Source organism: Drosophila subpulchrella, chromosome 2L, assembly GCF_014743375.2.
Source record: "Drosophila subpulchrella strain 33 F10 #4 breed RU33 chromosome 2L, RU_Dsub_v1.1 Primary Assembly, whole genome shotgun sequence".
Classification (NCBI taxonomy): domain Eukaryota; kingdom Metazoa; phylum Arthropoda; class Insecta; order Diptera; family Drosophilidae; genus Drosophila; species Drosophila subpulchrella.
In genome coordinates this window covers 22,873,854-22,900,575 of record NC_050610.1, presented here as the reverse complement: position 1 = coordinate 22,900,575, position 26,722 = coordinate 22,873,854, and the positions used below count along the sequence as shown (strand labels likewise).

Genomic DNA, 26,722 nt, shown 5'->3' with positions numbered 1-26,722 from the left:
AGCGGAGGAAAATGCGAGAGGGTGGCAGGTGGATGGCTGACGGAGTTGAGTTGTCGTCGGCGGTCCACCCCATTGGGGTGTCATTTGTTATTGAGCCAGAAAAAAGTTGACTTCACTCCCCGAGTGCCATAAATACATCCCACAGCATAGACAAACAATCAACAATTTATGCGACTGTCGAGAGGATGAGTGGGCCACTTGAGCGGGCGGCGGGGGGTGGTGGTGTTGCTGCTGGATGAGGGGTGGTGCAGGGTGGTGCAGGGTGGTTTGGTGGGTGGGGGTGGCTGGGTGGTTTCCCTGCTAAATTGCTCAACAACGGGGGCGCATGTTAAACATGAATTATGAATTGTTATTGAGATTGATGTTGTTGTTGCTGCCAATGCACTTGGAAAAAATGTATTGGTTTTAAAGTGTACAATTTTTAAAACAAATCAATATATACATATTCAAAAAAATAACAAAAGTTAGGATTGGAATAATGTTTTAAAATAAATACTCATTCAAGGCAAATATTTTGTAAGCAATCTTTAAGTATTTATAAAAATTGAATTCAAAAGAGTTTAGTTTTTTTCCTAATAACTTAGGTTGCTTCAAAATAACGCTAGTCTTAAGGCAACAATAATATTTTAAAATAATTATTCATTCAAAGCAAATATTTTGTAAGCAATCTTTAGGTTTATAAACAAATTGAATTAAACCGTTTTTAGTTTTCTTCCATAATAACTTAAGTAGCAACCTGAGCCCTAAATGTTGTAAATATAATAATAAATAAAATAATTCAACAAATTGTTATTTTATTATTTTTCCCAAGTGTGTTCCATCCCACTACAGTTGAGGGTTAGCTTCCTTCAAACCAGCTTGGCTTTGTTTTGTGTGCGGTAATTTCATTGAAATCATGTTGAGTAATTGGTGCTGCTGCTGTTGCTGAATTTTCGGGGGTGTATAAATAACCCGGGGGTGACTTTGTAGCCCTCCTCCTCCCTCAAACCACCCACAACCACCCCCCACTCAGAGGATTAGGCCACCGCTTTATGCGGTTTGTATTTATTGCCCGCTTTGCCGTCACTTGTCCCCCGAAAATGTAATTGTGCTTGTGTTTGTGCCGGCATTATGCTACACATGTAACGTGTATCTGATAGATATGAAAAACCCACCCAGGGGGTGGTAAAGTATGTCTGTATGAATGCGCCACCCTGCAAGTGGTTGGTTGTTTGCTAATTTGGGCATAATTTGTGACTGTTTATTTATTTTGGCCACTTGGAATTAATTTCCTACAAATTGTGACAGCTACGCAGCGATGAAGTTACTTTTTACATATGTTAACATTGCTAATAGGAAAGGGAAGGGGTAAAATTGGGGGAATTTATAATAATGGGTTTACGATTGACAGATTTCTCGGCTCATATAAATTATTAATGATTTATTTAAGGGGATCATTGTATATTTTAGATACCTATATTTTTAGTTCCTTAACATTTAGTTTTAGGATTTTCTTTCCTTTTTCTTTCTAAATCAACTCTCCTTTACTAACCCCAACTTGAGACCTGTTCCCCTTTGAGTTATACAAACACACACCCAAAACGTTCGTGTTGAAAAATGTGATGTTTAATTTCGCACATTAAAATCAGAAAATTATCAGACACGAAAACCCATAAACCGCACACCGAATGCCCCCTACCACAACAAAAACAAGCTGAAGCAGACTACAGTGAGTAAGATTAAAATCTTCCCAGAATTGTGTGGACAAAGCCAAAAGGCAAAGCCACATAAATGGGAGACAGGCTGGGTGGAAGAGGGGCAGGTGGATGAGGGGCTGTTGCAACCTGGTGGCAGACAGGGCCAAGCCAAAGGAGTCAAATCGATATTGGCAATGAGAGACGGAGGCCAGACTGCCAACGACACCAGCTAAAACATGACACTGAGAGAAAAATATAATGCTTTATAGAAAAAAACGAGAATGAAAATTTAAGTAATTAATAATAACAAGTGATATGATTTAAAAATATGATTTATAAATATCTTGTTATAATCAATAAACATTTGTATTATAAGTAATAACTATGTAAATCTAAGTGCCTAAAGTTGTACTTATTTTTATTTAAGTGTTGTGGATTTTTGTTAAACATTACTTTCAACATTGCTTTCAATTTTAAATTGCAGTTTATAAATCAAATTCAAATTTTTCCCTCAGTGCATCAGCTCCACCGTCGACGTTGGCATGTAAACAAATCGATTTGTTTCATTGATGACATTCTTGGCGAGATTTTTGCAAAATGTCATAAAGTTTATGACTTAAGTCTTTTGTTTGGCTCTGACTGGGACGGAACCAGAGTCGCAGTCCGCGTCTGAGCCTTTGCCTTTGCCTTCGCCTGGAAATATCATTATTAAACAGATCGAACTGGAACCCAACCGGTTTGCCATTAAAATCAGCAGCCGTATCGCCAGCATCCGAGTGTCAGAACTGAGAACTCAGAAGTGTCCCCACAGCCCGTTTGGCATTCACACCTACAAAAGTGTCATGCGTTTGGCATTTAACTTGGAAATACGAAATACTCACCTCTCAGCCTCTCGGATGGCATAGTGTTTTTCTTTTTTTTGCGCATCCACAAATTTAACGATTAAGACGTGTTAAATTGTTAACAAGCCACTTGCAGTTATTGCCAATAAGCTGCAAATTTACGAGGCTTGGCTGCGACTCTTTGTGGGTTTGGTTTTGGGTTCGTTTCCACCTTGTGGTTTCTGGCTCCGGTGGGGATTAGCTTATTTTCTAGCCCCGGGGTCGTCTCCATTTGCATGTGAAAGATGCCACCAATGCATTGGCCGCATTTGTTTGCCCACAATTCACCATTGGGCGGAGGTCCCGATCCCGCCCGTCGTTTATTCTTCGCTGGTGGCAGAGGCTTTTCAAATGCGTGACAAGCTCGATGGGTTGGCTTGTTTATCATGGGGTTTTATGGGAAGTCTTAAAGAAGGGAGAGACTTAAGGGGAGAGGGGTTAGAAAACAACATTTTAGACTAGATTTAGGAATATACTCTGCTCAAATTTTGATATTTATAATGAAAAGGGAAGTCAAACATACAAAATTAGGGCATTTCTTACAAAACTATAGTTTTAGTAAGAGAATAATAAATTATTATAATCAAATGGAAATTATTTAATGTATTTTGAAAGATACAACAAAAAAACCTAATTCGTTTCTCAAAAACTTTTGGTTTAGTAAGATAAGAAAACACACTTCTTTAGACATATTAAATCTTAAAGTTCTGATTAAGATATTATGTTTGGTAATTCTAATCCGCGTAATATATAGTTACCTCTTCCAAGCCATATCGTATAGGTTATTCCCCTTTCTTCCCATTTAGCTCTGCATCAATTCTTCTCCAATTCTGTCTTCAATTTCATCGCCATTATAATGCCCCCGCTTATCCAGGGCTCAGAGCAGTTCAGATGACCAAAACCCGAAACCTCAATACAATCAATATCGAACCAAATCCCAACCTAAGTCCGTCCATAGATCAGTCTTAGCCACGCTTATTGCACTTTAAACAGACACCGATTTAGACATAACACTGCCGTTGAATGCCCACATCCAGATACATAAATTAGGGCACTTCGACTATGGCCAGAACCGATATCCAGCTATGATATTCAGCCAAGATATCCATCAGTGCTTGGCCCTATTTTTGGGGAGTAACTTGCATATAAACGGTGCTAATAACACATTTAAACTGGTCAACAAATTACCGTTTTCACATTGCCGGGGCAGGCAGTTCGATATTCGATTCGTTTAAATGTCTTTTCAACAAATTTTCATGCAAATGAGATGGACATAAATGGTAAATCTGTCTTTTGTCAACGACTGTGTTGGCCTAATAGCGGGTTTCTAGCTAAAATCGGCTATTTTACTATGGGTACTACCTTAATAATTACATGTAGGTTTATTTATCCAGATTTACACTTATTTTGGTAAATATAATCATATTTTTCTAACAAATTAAATCTTTAAAATGACTAACTAACAATAAAATATTAAAATTTAAATTTAATGCAACTTACCAAGCCTATAAAAAGAATATCGAAACACGAACCGTTTCCAATTTACAAAGTATAAGTACTTTAAGGAATAGTTCCAAAGCAATTATTCTCATATCACACTTGCTTGTATTATTTTTTACAGCATTTATTTAAAAAACTGATGTAAAGCCTAAGAAAAAAATGTATTGTATAGATCTACTTAGTTATAATAATTTATATATGATATATTATATAAAGATAGATGTTTTGGGGTCCATAACTTTTCAAAACAAATCCAGTTACTTAGTTAAATACAGATTTTCAAATATACCTTGTGAGTTACCTTAAAGACTTGTTCTAGCTTATTTTTAGAGTGTATACCTTATAACACTGCTCCCCCACCCTATGAGCTTTTTTCGGATCCCAAACAGATGACCAGCATCTGGCTCAGACAATGCGACGACGGCGGTCCCACTCGGGCGGGCTCATTTGTCGCGGCTAGTTTCGAACTTTTCATGAAAACTTTTCGGCCATAAAACGTGTCAAGCGGCGGACAAAGCGGCCAACTGCTGAAAAGAAATTTTATGTGGCCGGCCCGGGAAAATATCAACAGCCCGGCATTGTCCGGATATTGATTTCCAAAGGTGTGACGACCTCTTTTGTCCGCATACGATTTCGAGGCGATAACGCTGGGGGCGATTTATGAATGAAACCCAGACTCGCAGCTCTCAGATACAAATAGTTTATAGACATAAAGTCTGGGCATCGTTCGATATTTGGTTTTTGTTTGGTGACTCACTTGGCATGTTACATATAACGATTTGTTTGCCCGCTGCGCGTTTGTCTGTGAAAGTGTAATATTGTGACACTTTTGATTGTGCCCCAGCGGTATTGTCATTGGAATCAGAATGGAAATGGTAATATAGCACTGAGCTCTGCTTAGCATCCGTAAATGGTTCTATTCGAGATATTGTTGCATCGCTTTCCAATTAGCGGAGCAAAGCCAAAATTTATGTTGCATTTATTACATAATTTGTCCAATTTTATGTCGAGGCTCAAGAGTTTTACGAGCCACGTTTTGAGGCTCTCTCCCTCTATATATATATTTTCCTATCCCTATGCTATCTACTTCCTTGGCCAAGGTTTTTCCAATTTCAGTGCCGGATTAACAGGGATTTTCCGTGCTGAATACTCTGCTCTGCTTTCCACTGCCATTTCTCCTTGTTTTGTGTGACGACATTTTTCAATTAAGAAAGGATCACAAGGCGCTTAGTAAGGCAGTTTGGCTTTGGAGCTTCCGAGCTCTTTCTTTGCAGAAGTTGGCTTTTAATTAATTACACTTTCTGTAAGAGATGAGAAGGGGAGGGATATAGAAAACCCTCGACCAACATGACATTTTGTTTATAATAATACTAAATTATTTATACTTTTAAATAGGAAAGCACCAGTTACTCTTAAGAAAATCTTTAATTTCCTATAAAATATTATGCATATAAATACATCTATAAGTATTTATCTATCACGCAAACATCTCTATCAAACAATACTTTCTTTATTAACTTTTTGGCAGCTGCACTTATGGCAAACTTAAAGTAGCTGCCATCCGAAAGTGCTGCCAAGCTTACGAAAAGGGTTGGGAATATTGATGTAAGGGCTTATACTTTCTTTGAATATGAATCTGCTACAGCAAGCCGGTAGCAATTATTCAAAGCATTTGAAACCGGGCATTTAGCAGCGGTTAGCAGTTAGAACTAACCGGCTGACTAGGCTAATCACACTAATTAAGAGAATGTGCAATTACGTGAGCATATCGAATCTGTTTTTATGTGGTTCTTATTTTTTGCTCAATTATCTAATTAACTTGTTAACAGTTTCTCAATAGCCACAGCTAAAAGTATGATATACTATATATATATGTATATGCATATAATTGGCTTCGTTGTTGTGCACCTCATAAACAATTAGCGACATTCAACAACATTCGTTTGTCGTCGCGCATTAAATTAATCAGAAAAATTAATAAATAAATGTGAATAAGCACACATGAGCTGCTAAGGTGAATGGCAAGGCAAAAATGTTTAAATTATTGCCGTACTTAGGGGCTGGCTGACCACACGACGGCTACGTAATAATTAAGAAATTTACAAACGATATATCAAGTTAATTAAACGTTGGCAGCCGTTGGATTTCATTATGAGCCAAGCGAAACAAAACGAATTGAATCGAATTGATAGATGGCCAATGATCGAAATCATTTCACACGATCATATGATGGAGCTTATGAATAAAACTCTCCGCTGATTGTGATTGTAGCTGTTGCTAATTTGCCAACTACTTTGGCTTCATTCGATTCGATGGCGAAAGCTGTTCGACTCCGACTTAGACGTATCTTATAGATATTTAGCCAAAGTGAGAGTAGCTCGGCGAGGAGACAATGAACTCGGCTGGAAATTGAAATGAAAATGGCATACTGCCAGCGATCGGGGCAGATGTATGTAATTAAGTAAATGTGGAAATTATATGCTAAAACGCGAATAAACACGGCTGGCTGAGCGATTGATCTATGACATGATTTCCCTGCGGTGAGTGGCTAGAAAACGGTAGATAAATTAACGGATTGAGTAAGGTTGTTTAGAATTATGAAATCCAGTCTACTTTTACAAAACTGGATTTGAAGTCTTTCACAAAAATTTTTAAGAGTTTTAAAACAGTTAACCATGTATTAGATTAATTAATGTAGCCAATATATCTGGTATATTAAATATATTTTTAATATATTTTAATAAATAATTCTAAGAGACCTTTGTATTTTTATAGCCCCTACCCACTCCATCTTGTTATCTATATTACCTTTTAATTTTCTGGCTTACAGCATATGGCTCTGAACTCCAACCCCCGACCACCTTTCCATCCACCCACTCAGGCTCTTCAGCCATCATCTAATAATCATCATCATTACAGAGGCCAAATGCTTTTAGTCATCTGTTTTTCCACCATTTCCCATATTTTACCCCCCAAACCGATAAGCGAAATTAAGCGCATTTTTGAGATACTCTTACTCAGAACCATTGAAAGCTTATCGAAAGAGCAGCTGAAACTAAATGCCTGCGATAAAGCTAATGAAAATGCGTTTTCTAATTGCACATTAGGCAAAGTGAATCGATTTTCCACGTAAGTGGAAATCCAGCCAGAAAATCCCAAATCAAATTCAGAATCTCAAGTGCAGCTTCTGTTTATAGGGCGCACGTGTTTTGTTTTTTATTATTTGTAAATTTTTTGTGTAATTTTTTTGTGTACAGTGGGTGTGTTGTCGTTGGTGGGGATTTTTTGATGTATCGTGCTGGGCTTGGGATTTTTTGTTTGTGCCGTGTTTTACGCACCACTGCCCGCCATTAATTTTAATTTGTGCGTCAAACGTAAACGCAAAACGCCTTCGTCTCTTGTTGACTTTTCCGCTGGACAGTGGGCAAAAGTGAGATGGCTATACCAAAAATAAAAGAGATGGGCTAGATTGTGGGAGGGCAGGGAAAAAAAACAATTGCACACAATCATTTTCAATTTAATGTCATTATGTGCAATTTGTCAACAATGTCCACAAAGCACTCAGTCAGCCATGTGTCTGTGATTTGCCTAAGTTCCAGGGGCGTTGTCAAGGGGGTTATAGAAAAATATACCTTTACTTTTTATAAACATTGTCCAATACTTACCATTTTTGCATTTTTTGGTTTAAATGAGCACAAACGAAATATTGGAACTGCATTCTGGAATTTAATGTCAATTTTTGTATCAATTAAAAAAAGTAAAAAAAAAATTTCAATAATAACTTTAAACCTACGAATTTTTAAAATACAGAGCAAATATTTTGTGCATGTATTGCATTCAATACTTGTTGTTTTTAAATATTTTTCGTAACATTTTAGAAAAATTTATATTTTGAATACCTTTTTTCCACCCATGACTTGAACTCTAGTTTAGTCCTTTTAATCTCCCTTTTGCGATATTTTTTAATACACCCCTGTAAATATACAAATGACCACCCGTAGCTCTTTTCAGCCGAAGTCAAATGGAACACCTCCCATTTCGATTGACTAAACCCCACCATTTGGACATTGTTTATTTATGCTGCTACTCTTATATCCGACGAATTCGTGACGAAAAGTGATTGAAAGTAAACAATAAAAGCGACACTCGCCTGTCACTTTCCACTTCCACCTCCACTTCAACCTCCATTTCCACATCCACAAGCACTTCCATCTAAGCAATCCAATCCATACAATCCATACAATCTAACCATCGGCGAATTTCTTTCGCTTTTTCGGGGGCCACTTGACTCACGGCCTTTCATTTGGCTAACAATTTCTACTTTGCGTTTTTTTTCCCGATCCGCCTGCTAAATTGGCCAATTGCGATTGGTAACAGCCGCGGCCGACATGCCAAACAATTTAATTCAATTAAATATTTTTTCGTTGACTGCCTGTCGTTTGTTATTTAGCGACAGTTGTTGCCTCCGCGGCAATTGTTTTATGTGAAATTTGTCACACTGTCATGTGCGTTATATAAAAGGAAAGGTTGGAGAGCCAAAAAGGCCACCAGGTGGACAACGAACAATTTGCGCCACCTGAATTATTCAAAATTTCATTGCAAAATGGCGAGAAAATTAGCTTTGAATCGGGAAATTGTTTAAAAATTCATTGCCAATTCCGGGAAAATTGGTGACAGTCTGAAAGGGCTGAGATTTAAATTGGCCAAGCAGCTGGTCTTTCCTCGAAGAGTTTTGCAGTTCAGGGAATCAAATTATGGACGGTAATTTTGGGTTCAAACGGACTTCGAAAGTAATCAGTCCTCGAATTAAATGGGCTTTTGTGAATATTTAAAAAATTAAATACCTGTATTTCATTCTCTGAGAAATAAAATTACAACCAACTGTGACTTATTCTATCTCATTAGGGAACTTTCCGAACCCGAACCAGCCCCTATATCATTCATTTTTGTTTTTTCCCAAATTTTAAATACCGAAGTTTCCAGACATCATCCAAAAAAGGTTCCTAACTCTAAATAAACCTCTTGACTTCCCTATAAAATCACCTGCGGTGTCAATATTTCAACACTGCCAGCGGTGTTGAAGCTCTCTGTCTCCGATTTTCGTATTTTGGGCACTGGGAATTTCTCTTTTTTGTGAGTCGAACAGATTTTTGATTTATTGATTGAATTGAATTAATCAACAAACTTATGAGTCAATATATTGTTTAAACAAAGCCAGACACAGGGGAGAATAAATCGAATGCAAATTAATCATATGCCAAGATCCCGATCTGCTGCTGTTTCCCATTTCCTCTCTCATTTTCCCCCCTCCGATGAAATGATGATGATAATGATGACGGTAATGATGACGAACCAACTGACAGTTGTTTGACATGCCCCAGTCAGTTTCTTTCGAATCGAGAGGGGGAAAACAATTAAGTGACGCCAGGCAGCAAACAAGTTGTAATTTTTTATGGAAATGCAAAAAGCAAAACAAGGAGAAAGATCAAAACACCTCGAGGCAAGTGGGTGCAGCATATGGCCCGTAATTAAAAGGTTAACTTGATGTAACTATTACATCGAGAATGCACTGGGAGTATAAGTATATGTATATTATTATAAAATAAATAAATTTTTATAAACTTTGTAACATGTTGATATATTTCATGGTATTTTTAAAAATTTTTAATTTTTAAACTTAACAAAATATATTGTTTTTAAATATATTAAGAGTAAAATATTAAATTATTTTACCTAAAGGGTATAGAGAAAATGATTTACATTTATGAGATATATTTTAAATATTCTTTATGTGTGACTGTAGTCATAGATTGTATTTTCAGTATTAATTTCTGAATCATAAATATTTTTTAAAGTACAATTGGCAGTCCCAGAAAATAAGAACAGTTGCTAGTATTATCCCCCATCCAAAACCCCCTTGACTTGCATTCTGTCTGCTGTCATCTTTGACATTTGTACATTGTAAATGTTGACACTTTACCACACACAGACATCGGGGAATGATCTTGTTACAGTTACATGAATGATCACCACAAATTGGCATGAGGAAGCCAGAGAATTGTCGCCCAGCCAGCAGCTTTCCTCGGCTCTTTTCCTCGGGGAGTTTTCATTGACACCTCGCGGCAAGTTTTCCTCTGGGTAAATATATTCACCCGAAAGACCGATGAGGCCCGCTTTTATTTTTAGGCGCAATCGTGAATGACTTACCGTCTGAATGAGTGAATGATGAGCAAATTTATCGCGGCATTGTGTCAAACTGTTTTTGGTTTTCGGCTTTCGGTTAGCCATGTGTGTGGGCCTGACATCAGACAGAGGCAAAGGCCCTCCAGATTCGGTATATATACATAGGTATATATCCACTCCAGCTTGTTCTGCTTTGTCTGACAAGCGTTTAATTATTTTGGCTTGATTGCCGACTCCGACTCCTTATATAGCCGCCGATTCATTCATGTCTCGCGATGTTGTGCGTTGGGTGGCAGTGTCACATCATTGACACGATCGCAGCTGCTGTAAGTGGATGTTACAACATCTGTAAAGGTGAACACATTTAAGCTTTCTGGAAAAATAATATTCCGGGAATTTTATTTTATGTTTATCTGGAGGTTTGGTAAGATTTGAAAATGGAACGTATTTCAGAATTTATTTTTTCATAAAGTAATATTCCAGGAATTTTATTTCCTGTTTATCTGAATTTAAGTAAGATTTAAAATAGGAACTCTTGGAATTCCTAACTTTTGTAATTCTGAATTTAAATATCTTTAAGATATCACACTAATATATTTCTTTTGAATTTTAATCAATGCAAAAATGTAAGTCTCTTCAAAAACCAGGTAATAATGTTTTTATTTTACAATTAGCAATTTTTTGCCTTTTTTCTCAAATTCTCTTCTCAAATTTCTCAGTGCCCAAGACATTATGCGCATATTTGGAGTCAATCATTTTTCTCACGTTCGCCGATCGATTGGGTCACCATCCCATCGTCTTTTCCAGGGGCTGCTCCTTCAAAGTTTAGCCGCCAACGCCCACAAATATGTGGACCCTCCCATGATTGATGGGCATCTTGCGTACAAATTAACACCGGAATTACTCCTCGTGCACTGCAGGCCAGGTTCGGCAAACTTCCAACGGTTTCGACTCCACCCCAAGAGCAAAAAGATATACAAAAAAATAAGTTAAAAGTAAAAAGAAGATGCGTTTTGGCCCATTTCAAATGAAGCCGACTTTCAATTAGGCAAAAACTTGGCAACCAACCAAAAACAAAGGCGAGTTAATGAGACGACGACTGAGTTTGGCCCGAGGTGCGATCGTGACTTCGAATGTGAATATGAATGTGAGTGTGAGTGAGTCATGCGGCATGTTAATTATGAGTATGCAACTAAATCATTACATTTTAAGCCAGTGTCAAAGGCGCAGCTGGATATGCTGATTAATTGCCATGAGCCAGATCCTAGCTGGCTCTTATTAATTACGATCCAGCTCCAGATCGAGTGGATCTCCAGATCTCGATGTGGATGTGAATGTGGATGTGTCGAGGAGACGCGTGCTCAAGGCGTGAATACCATCGTCAACAAGCTAGCACCTCTCGCTCTGAATTATTGCTGAAATATTTACTGATTTATTGGCAGCCAACTCGCTTGTTGCACTTTGCACGCCATACGCGTGTTTTTTAGAGAGGGAGAGGTTCGAAGATCACTGGGAAAAATGCATCTACTTTACAACAAATTATAAAGAAAATTATCCATTTCTAAATCTTAAGATATCTTAAGAAGGTAACATTTATGTGTGTTTTTGATGACTTTTCAAGAATATAAGAGTGAGAAATCGCAGAGAAAAGTATATTATACCATAAATTAAACCTTTAAGAGATTATTTTTAAATACCATATAAAATAATTAATTTCGACTACAAATTGTTTAAATATCTAAAAAGCCTTATTTTTCTTTGAATAATTCCTTTACATTCATAGAATTTCTTCATACTCATAGGTCTTACTCCCCATCGAACAACATCTTTTTCAGTGCTTGTGCAACCTTGTTGCAATTAGTTTTTGCATCACCACCCAGCGAGTAACCATAGCGTATCGTCTTACCTTTTGGGCCAACCTTGAACTGGCCAAGACTGAGGCCCTAAATCTGGCTCTGTTCTCCAGTGAGCCACATGACGCGACTTGGCAGCAACTGCAGCTCATCTCGGTTCAGTTCGGGCAAACTTCCGTGTAATTAAGTGGCGTTCACAATGCGCTCCACCACCCATTGTGTGCTGGATTCCAGACAGGACCAGGACCAGGAGTCTTCTCCTCCTCCGTATCCATCTCCATCTCCATCCCCATCTACTTTTTCTCCTTTTTTGCCCTCGATGGCCCCACAGACAAATTCTTTGTGAAAAGCCAGACAAGCGAATGCACATGATTTCAACGAGGAGACGTCGTCGCAAACTGGATTTGGGCGCCAGTTAGTCACAATGGAGAAGGATGTCTCTAACAGTGATAAAACGAAGAAAGAAGTACCCTAAATTTGAATAATAAATAATTAAATAAAGTATTAAAAAATGAATTTATTATAATTTTTATGTTCAAAATAAGTGATTATTTATGTGCTATAAGTACCCAAATATTACTTAAAAGGACATAACATTATTTAATATATACAAAAAAGAACTGAATATATCCCTTAATCTAAAGAAATATTGAATAAGGAATGTATTCTAATTTTATAGGTTTTAAATCCACATTTGTTATGTGACAATGAAACCACAACATCATTAAAAAAACAAAATAAATTATTAAAAAATCTATTTATCCCATAAATTCACATTAAAGTGAGGGTAAAGAAATACTCCAAAGTTATAGAGACCAAGATAGATGGCCGTAGAACCCAAGCTCATGACATGGCCATTGAAGCAGGGTTTGGAGCCAGTGGGAAATATGATAAATTGGGCGCTAACTCCCCGACTGAAGGCAGTTCCTTCTCTGACAAAATCTAGTGGCCAAATCTATTGCCAAAGTCCGGCTCCACATCTTGAATGCCGGCACCGTAATTTGAGGCCATTTCGGAGCATGGCAACGAAATAAAGTTGTCAGCTGCTCCATGGCGCAAAATGCAAATGATGGCCATGGCCATCCTCCTTTTTGGCCACAGTCTGCTGTTAATTTTTGGTACGTGTCCCGCAAATTGGACTATCGTGGCCTGCTGAAAAGTTTCTAGAATTTCAATGCCGTTTAATCGATGTGGTGGCATCCACGAATCTCCATCCCAGCCAACCGGTTGCCACACACTCGGTGGCATCAAACCAGAAGCTCTGCGGAAGCGGTTAATGTTAATGAAACGGGTTTGGATCCGAGGTCCGGACAAGGAGATGTGTCCAGTTTATCTATTCAAAACACTCGGGGTGCTCGAAGTGGGCCACATGGAAATCAATATTAATATGATTTGTTCCTGACATGCAGTCAACAACTTTATTCGAAAGAGTCTGTTGTAACTGGGTCAGGATTTTAATAGTTATTTTTACCTAGTATTGACTGACACTAAGACTATTTATAATAATTTTAAGAATGATATCTTTAAAAGAAAATATATTTATAATATGCAAATTTAACTGCTTTCCCTTCAGATAATAAATTATGTTTATAACATTTTGTACACCTAACACATATTTTACTTTATTAGTATACTTTTTTTTAGCAAAATAAAAAAGTAAGAAACAGCAATAAATTTAGTTTTCTACACCCAAATGAACATCAACTCTTTTATCATCCGAAAATGTAACTGCATTTTTATTAAGTCCACCGAAACAAACCCTCAACATGTCATATGGGCAGCTCATTAACGCCAAAGCCAAGGTAATTTAGTTGAAACCCTTTGACAACAAAGTGCATGTGTACTTGGCACTTTTATTGATATAGCTTCTATCGATTGCCCGCTATAAAATCGATCATTAGCGCTGTTAATTTGCAGCGACAAAGAGTACGACGCGTTGATGGCAACGCTTCAACAGTTCCAGTTCAAATACACGGAAAAAAATGAGATGCAATTATTAAACAGAAAATTGTTATATGGAAAATTATAATTATGAAAAATATTATGGAAAATAATAATTATTAACTAGAAAATTATTATAATTTTAATAATTATGTTCCTAAACTCGATATTAATTATAGAAGTTCGATTAGAATAAACCTTTTTGTTGTGATATTATATCTATACTTTTTTGTAAGCAACAAAAACAATCAGATAAATATATACAAAAACCTAAAGAAACTATTATAATAAAGGTTAAGTTATTTATTATGATTATAAGCAAATTTTTAAAAGCACCTCCATTTATAATGTTATGTTATGTTAGGCTACTGATACATAAAAATATTTTTAATAATTTTTCTTTTCTGTGCAGCAATACCAGTTTAATTTCCACAACAGGCGGAAAGGGTGCAACGGTCATAAAAATTAAAAGCAAATTACGAACAACTGCACAGCAGTTAACTCGACGATATTAGCACAGTTCGCAGCGGGTCGATAATGCCGATCGATCGATTGACTGAATGAGTGGATGACTAAATGACACCGAACCTCTGGCGCTGACCAAGCGCGACCTTTTGTGACTTCATAGCCGTGGGCGGAGAGGGGGCTCAGGGGTCAGGGGTCAGCAGGGGAGTGGCCCAGGAGGGGGAGGATGAGGTGACGGACGCACCTTAGACGTTGACGCCGACTTCCGTTTGGCATTGAAGCGCAACCGTTTCAATTTCATCGAAAGAGTTAAACAAGTAGATATAGGGTAAGGGGTGAAACAGGAAATACCCTTTAATGATAACACATATTTTTAATATAAATATTAAAGTTAAAATTATCAATGTGTTTTTATTTAATTTGCTTAACAAGAAGATAATAGGTTTATATTTTACCAAGCTGAAACCGAATACTTTCCTTGATATTATGTCAAAAATGGTAATGTAAGCCCATTCTACATATGTACCTTTTTAAGATCTATCTTTTTTGTTTAGTTTTGTTTTCTGATAATATATACCTTTCTCATACCCTGCATTCAGTAGAAGAGTTAACCCAATGGCAACAATTTGAGTGCCTAATGACGCAGAGTAATGAAGTCGCCGCCGCGCCCCCAAATGCAGACTCTGTCTCGGAAGCCCCTGACGCCAGATGTACACTGGGAAAAATGGGAAATAATACCTAGAATATATAATATAATATACAAATAAATTTATAATGATTCAAGCAATATTAGGAAAATAAAACGAATGTAACTTATAATAATTAGAATAGAAGTCTTTAAATTTTTTTTGTTTTTTTCTGGACTGTTTTTCCAGTGCTCTAGACCATACTATACTAAACAATTCTGCACCGGACCTAACCCAACCCAACCCCTTTTTTCGCGCTTGATGTGTCGTTGATTTGCCGCTTCCAGTCCGGTAGACTGGTGCTAAAAATCGTCACAGCTGCGCAACATTTCGAATTGAATGACTTAATGTGCAGCATTGTGTCATCAATATCCGCTTGTATCGGATGGGATAGGAACGCATGGGATGGGGTTGGGGTTCTGTTCTCGGCAGGTTTACAGGGTCAACTGCCCGTGACAAAAGTGTGAATTACGTCTGGCCGAGTACGCCCACTTGAGTAGGTTTGATTCTACTTGTTTCAGCCGCACTGTCGTCGATATATGTTCAAATATATGTATAGTACCTCCCCCGACTTATCGACCCCTGTCGCACCGTCTAATCCTTCTCTTTTCGGCTGACTGACATTTGACAGTGTCAGTCAGTGTCAAGTCATCAATATGTACTTACGCCAGGCCGTTCCATCAGTTCTATCACCCGAGAGCCCTCTGAGGTCTTGGCATTCGTCTTTGTCTGCGTCTAATCCTTATGTAAATCTGTCAAATTAGATGCGATTAGTGCAAAGTGAAAAGTAGTTGCCAGCTCTTTGAGCCCTCTCACACGAGCCGACATCAACGGATTTTCGATTAGGGTCGACTTGTTGATGGCCGCCCAAAAAGTTGGAAAACTCTTTGATTTTCGGCCAGATTGGAGGGGCGCGAGTTCGGATGGTCTTATCAGGTGTGGGAGTTAGGAGGGGTGGGCTTATTATATAAGGCTAAATACAAATTTAATAACTTTAACTGGGGTATACACATTTAATAATGTCATAGCATAAGCTATAAATTTAAAACAAAGTAAGCCTTAAATGTAAAAACAAATACAGAAATGTATTTAACATTCACCCTTTCAACACAGAGAACATGAAAACATTTCTTGATTATAAATCGATTTTTAAAATTTAAAATTTCATACTCACGTTGAAAGATTTTTATATTTCCCACGCTTTTAATATCTCTTAACCAAAAACCGTGCAGCAATTGTCACAGCCAATAAAATTAAATTTTCATTTAAATTAATTTACAAATTCCCACGTAGGCGTTGCAGGCAAAACAAAAGCAAATGCCTCAAGGAGTCCTACCCCAAAAAATAGAAGTGAAAACTTTTTAACTGCCTAATGCCAAACAAATTGCCGGCAAATCGAATCGCTTAAAAAATCGACTGAATCACGCGACTATTTCAATTTGCCGGATGGCAAAACCAGAGGGGTGGACTTCAGACGTGTGCTTAGCAATTGGCAACGCTTGAAGCGACCCTCGCACATATATATTATACCAAAAATACGGAAGTACGAACGACAGGCTCTCATCATCAACGGAAAATCATCGCGGTGGGCGGAGTGTCAGTGGGAATATCGCGATATCATAATGACACTTTCCGCCGATGCGCAACTGTGACAAAATTAATTTTCAACTTGACTGCATCCGGACGGGATTGGGATTGGAATTGGGATGCGGATTGTAGAGGGAACTGAGTGAGGGTGAAGTTCCGGGATTTCGCCCGCCGTCTGTTGATGATAATGAGACCATAGATAACGCAATTTTATGTTCCACCCGAATTTCACAAATAGTTGCGCGAATTTCACTCGAACCCTCGCCGTAAATGTGTCCGTATCCGTGTCCGTATTTCTGGTTTCCGAATTCCGGGTGCAAAGCACTCACAAGTCAACAGCAACCGGCACTTCCACCCCTTTTGCGACCCACTGGAACAGCCGAAATGGACTTTCGGCCCTCGGGCCACGCCACCGCACTGACAAATTGTTCCGCTAAATAAATCACGATTCATGATTATCGCCATGAAATCGAAATTTTCTGCTTTATTTTTCATGCCTCGGAACAAGTTATCTAATATGCTTTTAAACGGATGGGGAAAAGGGCTCTGGAAAAGGGGAACGGGTGCAGTGGCTTAAACGAATAGCTGAATTATTGATTTAGCTCGGAGTTTTGGCTTAACTTTGTGAAGGAGTTGGGGAATAAAACTCGGATTGGGAAACTCGGAAAATTTACTGAGAGCGCTGAAAATTAGCCCAGAAAATATTTAAAAAAATATTTTACAGATAAATACATTAAAATATAGACAAACGTATTTTTAATTTATCTTAAATAATTATTTCAAATATGTTTTTTAGATTTATACAAAAAATAATATATGTTGGTAATTAAATATTTTTTCTCAGGCTCTTAAATGGTATCCGAAATTATTTGTTGTACCATTTTTTTACAAGTAAAGAAAGGTCAGCACTCTAAAACGCCGTACCTCCAATAAAGATTAACTTTTGACATTTAATAAAAAACCCACAATTACAAGATTTTGTTAGCCAACCAAAGATCCTTATGGTTCAGCAAAACCGTCTAATTTCTTATTCACATTCCCTGAACTCCAATTAACTTTTCGCCTTCAGAAAGTCAATGTCAAGGTTCTCCTCATAACCAAATCAAGCCAGTGACAAATCCTGAGAAAGTCGGCCCTGCAAACAATGCACTCATCATCGTCATCAGGGTGTTTTGATGTGATCATCCCCAAAGGAACAACCCTCAAGCGATGTCTTTTGATTTTGATTCCGATTCCGAAAAAGGCAACCGCAAACAAGTCTGATGTCCTGTCATATTTGCTCATTTAACGGGCTGACACATCAATGTCACATCAAATTGTAGCAGCCAACCAAAAATAGGCTCGGGTCTTTGACAAAACGAAAAAAAAAGCATGAGAAAAACTGACAGCTAATCCAATGGCAATTATAATGCCGTAACGGTCGATCCTGACTCAAATTCAGATGCTGCAGGCTGCAATATACTGCTGGTGTGAACGAAACCTCAATTCATCTAATTGAAGCTAAGCAGAACCAGCATTTCCCTTTGTTCTGGCCACGAAAACTGTCAAAACTGACATGACAGGGCGAACGAATCACAGGGAAATCAACGAACAACCGCAATAATCAGCGCTTTTTTGTAGGGGCGTGATTTTCCTAGACACTTGACATGCATATGAAAATTCTGACACGTCAACGCGCGGTGGTTTTCGGGATTCTACTCAGAAAACTAAGAGGGAATTTCAGGCAACTGCCCCCACAAACTGATTGACGATTATGTGACGTGTGTGTGTGCCTCGAAATCTCCGGTAATTTCCATTTCCATATCACTCATTGTGACAGCCAGCGCACAGCTCTTCGTATATCAATTGACAATTGCCGGCGTCTTTGAGGGGATTTTCCTTATTACCATATCAAAGCGAACGGACTTGGGAAAAGTGTCATTAAAGGCGCTGGATGGGTGGTCTCCGCCACTCCGAACGGGGTCACCAATTAGAGTAAGGCAAAGCAAAGCAAAGCCCAGGGAAATCAATCACCTCCAACTGGTTACGCCACTAGCTTGTTTGTGCACTGGTAAAAATTATAGGTGAAATTCAACTTAATATAGGGATTTTATGTAAATATCGTTATTGAATTTGGGATAGCTAGTACAACTTATCCGTTAATGTATTAAAGTCGAAAAGAGAGAGCAGCGAGCGTATTCTTTGGGATACGAAATTTTTTCTCTGCTTGGGCTTTGCCGCCACATACACAGTATACAACAAAAGTGTTGTTATGTTATAAACTAAACTAAGTCAATAATCATTAAAAATCTAATCATTGAAAATATTTGTGATTTTATTGTATTTTTCTCAGGGCTATTAAGTTTATATGCCCAACCTCTGCCGCCACACGAACAGTGTACAACAGAAAGTTTATGACAACCTCGAAAAAAAACCAAATACATATTAATAACAAACATTTGTGGATTATTATTTCAGAACACTTTTCTCTGGGGTTATTAGCTTTCTAACACAGCGCTCTACCGCCACACATATAGTGTACAACAGAAAATTGGTCATATGTTAGGCAATATATCAATTTATTGTATACCAAGTCGGCACACCGACCTCTAAATCAAATCAATTACTAATCATTAGCAAACACTTTTCAAATGAATATTTCAAAGCGCTTTTCTCTGGGTGATTAGCTGCTCTTGGCCAACGACTTCCAGACTGCATTGGCCCCGTTCTCCTCGTTTTCCGACTGAAATATCCTGTCTGGCTGTCGCTACAAACGCCAGTCCAATTTGTTACAATGCGTTACACTCATCCGACTGATGTCTGATTTTGTTTGGCTCTGGCTCCGACTTGCTACGCATTCCAGGAGCTGCACATGGTGGGTAAGCCCCTGCGGATCGGATTGGATAAGGTGGGATGGGATCGTTTCGGATCGGATCGCTGTGGATCATTTGGGGGAGACCGAGGCGGAGACGGACAGAAAGCCATTCATCAGTGGCAAATTTGTTGGTGGTACGAATCCATCATGTTGCCAGTGAAAGATCGTTTGTCGCTGATCATCAGCTTAAAAATCGCGCAAATGACGAGCGTAAGACACGAGATGTGGTCTTATGTCTGTCTGTACGTCCATCGGTGGTTTACTGTGGCTCACGCGGCTTCACTGTGGCTGTGCTGGCTCAGCAGTTACCGACTTAAGCTGACAACAACATCCCGAGGAGCGGGAGAAAGCATCCGCGGATCTGTTGGCCGTTTCAACTGGTTTTATTTCGAGTCCCATGCGTAAGCTAATGAGGTTCGAGAAGTTGGTGGCTCTACAGGGGTTTTTGGGTAGGGTTACATTGATATGTTATGAGAAAAACGTTTTAATTTTTTTATTCTGAATAGCAAAACATATATAATATTTATTATCTAAAAAAATTTACCAATTTAAGAATTTTCTTTAATATTTTTGTAGCTCATTCTATGAACCCTTCTGGTCGAACCCTTTTTCCGTATTAAGACTGCTGTTTTTTGGGGGCAGCAACGGCAGCTACCACATATCGGAATTCCCCCCAACTGAGCCGCCACAAATGATGTTGATTTTTATCAAAACTTATTGAGAAAAAGTAATTTTTAAAGCTTTACATGTGTGAATGCAGCAGAGATCGGGTCGGAATCTGTAGCTCCGACTTGGGATCAGTGGCTTAGCGGCTGCCTTTCTGTCAGTTGAGTGGTTCAGAAAACTGGCAAAAAGTATGCACCCAACAAATATAAATACTATAAAGATTATAATATTTAAAAAAATAAATTATACTTTAACACCAAAAGTTTGATATTAAAGTTGATATATTAGAAATGCATATATTATGATTTAGTAATTGGAAAAAAAATTTAAGTTCATGACTTTCATCAACTAAAATCGTATTATTCACTGTGTATGTACGATTGCTGGGGCATTTGAAAAATCAGCACAGTGCGGGCAGCTATAAATACTCGACCACATAAAGCCTACCTGCTGTTAGACGGGAAAAAGGGGAGACCTTACAGTCCGCTGACTGTCCATCAATTTGCAACTTGCTGTGCAAAAATTCAGCAAGTTTTATTTGGTGGCATACGGACATCGATGTGTGGTCCTCTGACTGCAGGAATAAATTTCCATTAACGAGCCCATACATTACCCAATTGATTTAAATTGCGGCGACCGCAATGCAAAGCGAGCTCCATATTTCACACGACAATTTCCCCACCAATTCGTCTAGAATTTATTGTTTGTTTTTAATCCCTCGAATAGACAACGTCTAACGAACTTCTAATAGTGGCTGCAGATTAATCTTGCCGCAGATGAATCAAAATGAAAACATAAAAGCGATTTAAAATCGATTAACCCGATTTGCCGACATGCAACAGGTTCGGCCCTCAATTTGGGTCTTATTATCGAAAAAGCGCGGCTTAAAACAAAGGCTGCAAATTGCTTGGGATAGTGTCGGGATCGGGAATCGGGGATCCGTTGGGTCCACTGAAGACAGAACATTCAGCGGGGCAAACGCCTACCGCAGAGTTTATTTTCTGGTATATTTTTTTGAGCCTTTCCTCTTCGCTTTTTATCCCATCGGTCGGGAAAGAGGTGAGAAAATTGTTGATTAGCTTCTATGGAGGCAGAAGTTCCCCTTGGACACTCATTCAGTCCCGTTTTCGGGCGATCTTGATGAAGATCAACATGCCAGATGTGGGCGTGGTCGCATATGACTTTGATTTCTGTCGGCATTTTCGCTTTGGACTGGCCACGAACGATATGCTGAAAAATAATACATGTAGGTACCAAATATATATAGCTATAAGAATATGTTTTTGAAAGTAAAATGTATAGAACAGTGGAATACTGTAGTAAAATTAAAAAATTTAAAGGTGAGAGTATATAAAAGAAAACACGGAATAAAATATTGGAATCTATATTAACCTCCTTCATCCTAAATAAGATTGGCTTATATCGCATTATGAACACTATATATTAAGTGTATTTTTGAAAAAGGTTGGTTTTATAAAAATGTAAATATTTTATATTTCTCATAACATACTATTCTTATTGTCTAAACAATTTTGTACATACTTTTATAGTTACTGTAGATTCAACTTCTTTGTTTGATTTTCCTTTTTAACCTCTTATGTAAAGATACTTCCTTCCAATGGCTGATCCCAGCCCCTGCTAAACGTTCTGTAATCACGCCATATTCTAGTTGTTACAACCATTTGCATATACTCAGTATGCCCTCGACCGATCCCGATCTCGATCCCAAGCCCCGTGGATAATTATGGACTGGCCAACCGCTTTGGCTGCTGAATCCACTGACTCGTCGTTCCCTGCTGGAGCTCAAACTGCTGCCCACTATCACTTACTACACTCAACGCCCCGATCCCGATCCCGATCCGATCTGAGGCATCGGAATCGGAGGCATAGGAATCGGGGGCATCGGAATCGGAGGCAACATCAGGCAGAGAATCGCTGCGATTGTCGGAGAGGGCTAATAATAAATTCGAGCGCGTGCAAGCGCATGCCAATGCCACAACCGCATCCACCAACCAACCACCGACCTCCAACCACACGGCACCTTGCAACCGCCGAAGTTGCCACCACTCTTGGCCAAAAAGGGGCAGGGGCAGAGGGAGGGGGGACCTGCCTTTGGTGGCAGCCGCTCTATAATTATCTCAAACTGAAATTAACCGTCGAAAGAGTCGGGAAGATTATGCGCAGCGCATCGAGATTGAGAACTGAGCAAGTGGCCAAGTGCACTGGTAAAAGCATCTAAAAAATGTCTTAAGTCAAAAAAATATATAAATAATAATTGGAAGGTTTGAAACCCACTGATAAAGGTTTTAGTTATTATGCAAAGCGGCTAATAATATATTTTAATAACTGTTATCCCTAAGAATTTCTTAGTACACCACTATAGTTCTTACATTATTTTAGTAATTTTTTAATAATAGTATAGCTTAGAATAATTTAAGAATTACACAGTTACCTTCAAAATTGTATAAATACACTACTTTAATTTAAAAAAATATATATTTAAAAATATTTTTCAAATACCTGAGAAATTTATAAGGTTAGAGCATAACATTTGAAAAGATTTTGGTAAGGTTCCCATACATACTTTTCTAGGGCTTCTGGAAACAAAAGTTTAAAAACAATGCTATATCATGCACAGAATATTTGTAACTCCTGATAAACTTTTTGTTCTTAGGAGGTATATAGAAGAGAGGGTATATTTTTCTAAGTGCATTTGAGGGGCAGGACTGGGAAGCGTATCGCTCGCTAACGCTGCCTCTGCATGCTAGACGCGTTTGCGATTCCGATGGGCTGAAGATTCGCTGATGAGATGGGTTAGGGGAGAAAGACCCGAGATGAGACATTCTCTCACCTCGCCGCCGCGATGGTTGTGCTAATTTATTGCGCGTTAATATCGACAGGAAGAGATCCCATGCCGCGTGAACCAGTTGCCCTCCGGAGACGGTCTTTGGCCCCCCGATCCTACCATATTTCACTCTAATTGAAATGCTCGACTCTGGGTCTATCTATATATATATCTTATCGCCAGCGTCACACTTACCATTACTATACACATGTTACTACGACGGATACTAAGGCCGGTTCCCTGGTGCCGGGTCTCATTAGCGGAATTACAAGTCATTACCCGCCCGAACTGACCGGAGAACTCGGTCTTGGACTCGGCAATTATAAGTAAATTAACTTTTGGCCCTAGTATGAAGATTAGAATCTAGGGTACCACCCGAACTCGATGTATGATTGATGGATTGTCCATATCAATGACAACTCATCTGGGTCGGAAGGGCGGGGATAAGTTAATAGAGTCATAGGAATGGATTCAAAGACACTGCCGACTATTTGTTTTATTAATAAAATAAGGAATTTGCTAAAAAAAAACAGAATATCGGGATATAAATAGATTGAAGATAGATATTCCTTAATGAATTTAATTTTATAACATTTTTAAAATATACTTTTATGTGGCCTTTAAGAAAATAACTAAACGACCCCTAGTTAGTAAAACTTTTCAATTAACTGCCCATCTCAAATGAAACCACTACTCCTCATTGAATTGAACACTTCACACCAACTCCAACGAACAAACACTAGAAATCAAGAAGATGCACTTAGCTTAATTGGATATCAGGGGCAATTTCAATTAGCCCAGCGATTTGGCACGCAATTAATTGCACCGAAACCGGAGCACAAATCCTTGACAGCACCAACAAAATCCCAAATTGCAATAAAATGTATTAAAAACGAGGCGCTTGGGCACAGACAATAAAAACCCCCCCAAAACCAACTCCCTGCTAACAAGTTGCGCCCTGCTCATTTAACATTTTACCATAAAAATGTTGAAAAACAATGGCGGCTGGTTGGAGCGACACCTCCCCCTGGAAGTTCCCCTTCTAGGGTTTATCTCCCGGCCACATTCTCACTCTCCTGGCCACATTAGACAGCCACGTGTCTGGGTCATTATGCTGAAAGTTACACGAACGTGGCGTCGGCGTTGACGGTTGCCCGTACTTTTTTCCTGTTTTTCGGGGCCCACTTTGAGGCGAGAGTAAAATGTCTACGCAATGAACAGGGAGATATGTCCAACCCGACCCCACCCACCGAAAAACAAAGAACAAGACAAGCCAATAAGCACTGGGAAAAAAAGCTGCTAAGCCAAAACAAATCAATGTATGATGAATACTGATCGAGTGGCGCCAAAGTGTGGAAAGAGAAAAATTCGTATTCCAGGGCATAGTGTTACCGATCATTGATCTAATAATCTGATGACAAAGTTCTAAGTTTAAAAAAACATAAGCGTGGACAAAAATTTAATATTAAATTAAAGTATAAGGGAAAAATTATAAAAATATTATAAATAAGGGTAAGCTAGGATATTATCAGACATATTTTATACATCTGTATTAAATCTTCCTTAAAAAGACAGAAATAGTTTCCAATTAAGTTTTATAAAACACAATAACACACTACTCCCATTAATTCATTTAACAAATTTAATGGTATCAAATATATCTTTTTAAAACCATTTTTTTTGCAGTGCACACTCCGACTTGTAGTACAATTTGTAGCTGTCAGTGGGCCAGAAAGGCAGACATATAGACGTGACACGTGTGTAAGTGAGTGGGCGGGTGTCAGTGGCTTAGTTAGCCAACATTGGACCGACGTCGGTCCATTGGCGATTATCGCCCAAAGACCGACTTCCCCCCGACGGTTTTTTAAAATTAGAAACGGATTTGCCATTGCGCATAATGCGGCTTAGCTCGGAAACGCCCCGGATAGATCCGTCGGAAACAACATAATTGTTAATTTTAATGGCCTATGAAAAGCGGGGATTGTTTTGGGATTACCGCAGATGAGCGAACGTTGGTCAGGTTGAATGACAGAGGGGAAAAAAGACTGAAGTGTCAAGTTCAGGGAAGTGTGCAATGTCACTGGGTAAACGAAGTGATATCCGGTGTTGGATGGTAAGCCCTATTTTTACAAATTATTGGATTAGCTGGCGATGAGATTTTATTATTAATACTTTTAAATTGTTATGACATTCCTACAAAAGCTTATAATGGTTAATTTTTTATCTCTGTAATCATTTTAGTTCTTCTAAGCAAGAAATAAATCGTGAAAACTTTATTTTCAGATGCGAACTTCAACGATCATATCATACATTTAATGTTAATCTTAATTAATTTAATGTTAGTCCCAATTTTTTTTTTAATTATGTAATCTTTTTGATGTTATCTTAGTTAATTTAATGTTAATCTTACTTTTTTATTTTGTAAGAATTTGTCTAGCCCTTATTGCTGATCCTAAATATCTTTCCAAGTTCATTGCCACCCGAACTTTTGATATGCGAAACCCAAAGCTCCGCGCGGTCTTCTTGGCTCTCTGTCAATGTCAGAAGATTTCCGTATAAATAATTCCCAACTAACGAACCGAGGCTCCCTAAGCATATATCATCGACTCGAATTACGCTGACATTTTCGTGTGAGGTCCTCGCCCAGGAGTCGCATTTTGGGTCTGAAAATGTTGCGGCAACATGTGTCACTAACATGTCAATTAGATGCCCCAAAAAAAAAAAGAAAACTTTTGGGGGGAAGTTTTTTTCCCGTAAAATTCGAACACGTGGCTGAGGGGTCGGATGGATAAGGTAGGCTAACTAGAGAGTTCCCCGAAAAACCAAAAAACCAAGGAAAACGTTGAAGTGTGAACAATTTGTGGCCAGGATCTCGCTGGCACTCAGTTAATTAAGAGGGCCGTGGAATTTCTTCGTCGCACACACATATGGCCCACCCATAGGGAATGTTTTGATTTCTCTCGCCGTCTGTCCCTCTCGTAATTATTTAAAATTAATGACAATATGAAAATGTGACGTACTGGTCCCCGAACTGGCGCCATTTAAGCGCTCCGTTCGCATAATTTATTAATTGTCAGCTATATTTGACATTTCCAATGTGTTGGCAATCAGGCGGGGGAGTTCGGTTGGTTCGGTTTGGTTCGGGGGCTTTGGGGGTGATATGGCATTCAATTTGAATTTGTTGGGGATTGTTCGGTTTTTATTTCTCTCTCTTTTTTTGGAGGCCTGTCGAAGTGTGAGAATTATGCGGTGCATACAGGAATATAAGAGTGGGACTGGTTTTCCTTGTCGAATGTCATAAATTTCGACGCGCTCATTAGCGTTGTGTTATTTACACTCTCAGCGAAGGATACAGCAGCCATATAAAGTGGGTGGAAATCGAATTGAGAACAGGGTGCTATGAAGATGGTATTTTTTATGAAGAAATACCACAAAAAGTAAATACAGTCTGAGGATATTAAAATTACAATTACATTTTAAAAGAACAATATCGTTAATAATATATAATGGGTATGAATAGAAGTATAACATAAATGAATTCCGTCTCTGGAAAATAAAAATATTTTTTTTTTGTATTATTCGAAA

General features: G+C 38.4%; 1 protein-coding gene and 1 long non-coding RNA gene across 2 annotated transcripts; one reads left to right on the top strand and one right to left on the bottom strand.

Annotated features, from left to right (window-relative positions):
* The first annotated feature begins 11,056 nt into the window (after positions 1–11,056).
* On the top strand, positions 11,057–11,742 carry LOC119546936. Its single transcript, XM_037853573.1, is given in 2 exon segments — positions 11,057–11,393; positions 11,457–11,742. Coding segments are annotated over 2 exon segments (495 nt in total). The 5' UTR covers positions 11,057–11,101; the 3' UTR covers positions 11,660–11,742.
* A 2,715-nt stretch (positions 11,743–14,457) lies between these two features.
* LOC119546937 lies at positions 14,458–17,178 on the bottom strand. The gene is made up of 3 exons (XR_005219199.1): positions 16,360–17,178; positions 15,852–15,937; positions 14,458–15,237 (listed from the first exon to the last, which is right to left on the bottom strand). It is a non-coding gene; the product is annotated as an uncharacterized LOC119546937 (long non-coding RNA).
* Positions 17,179–26,722: the final 9,544 nt, after the last annotated feature.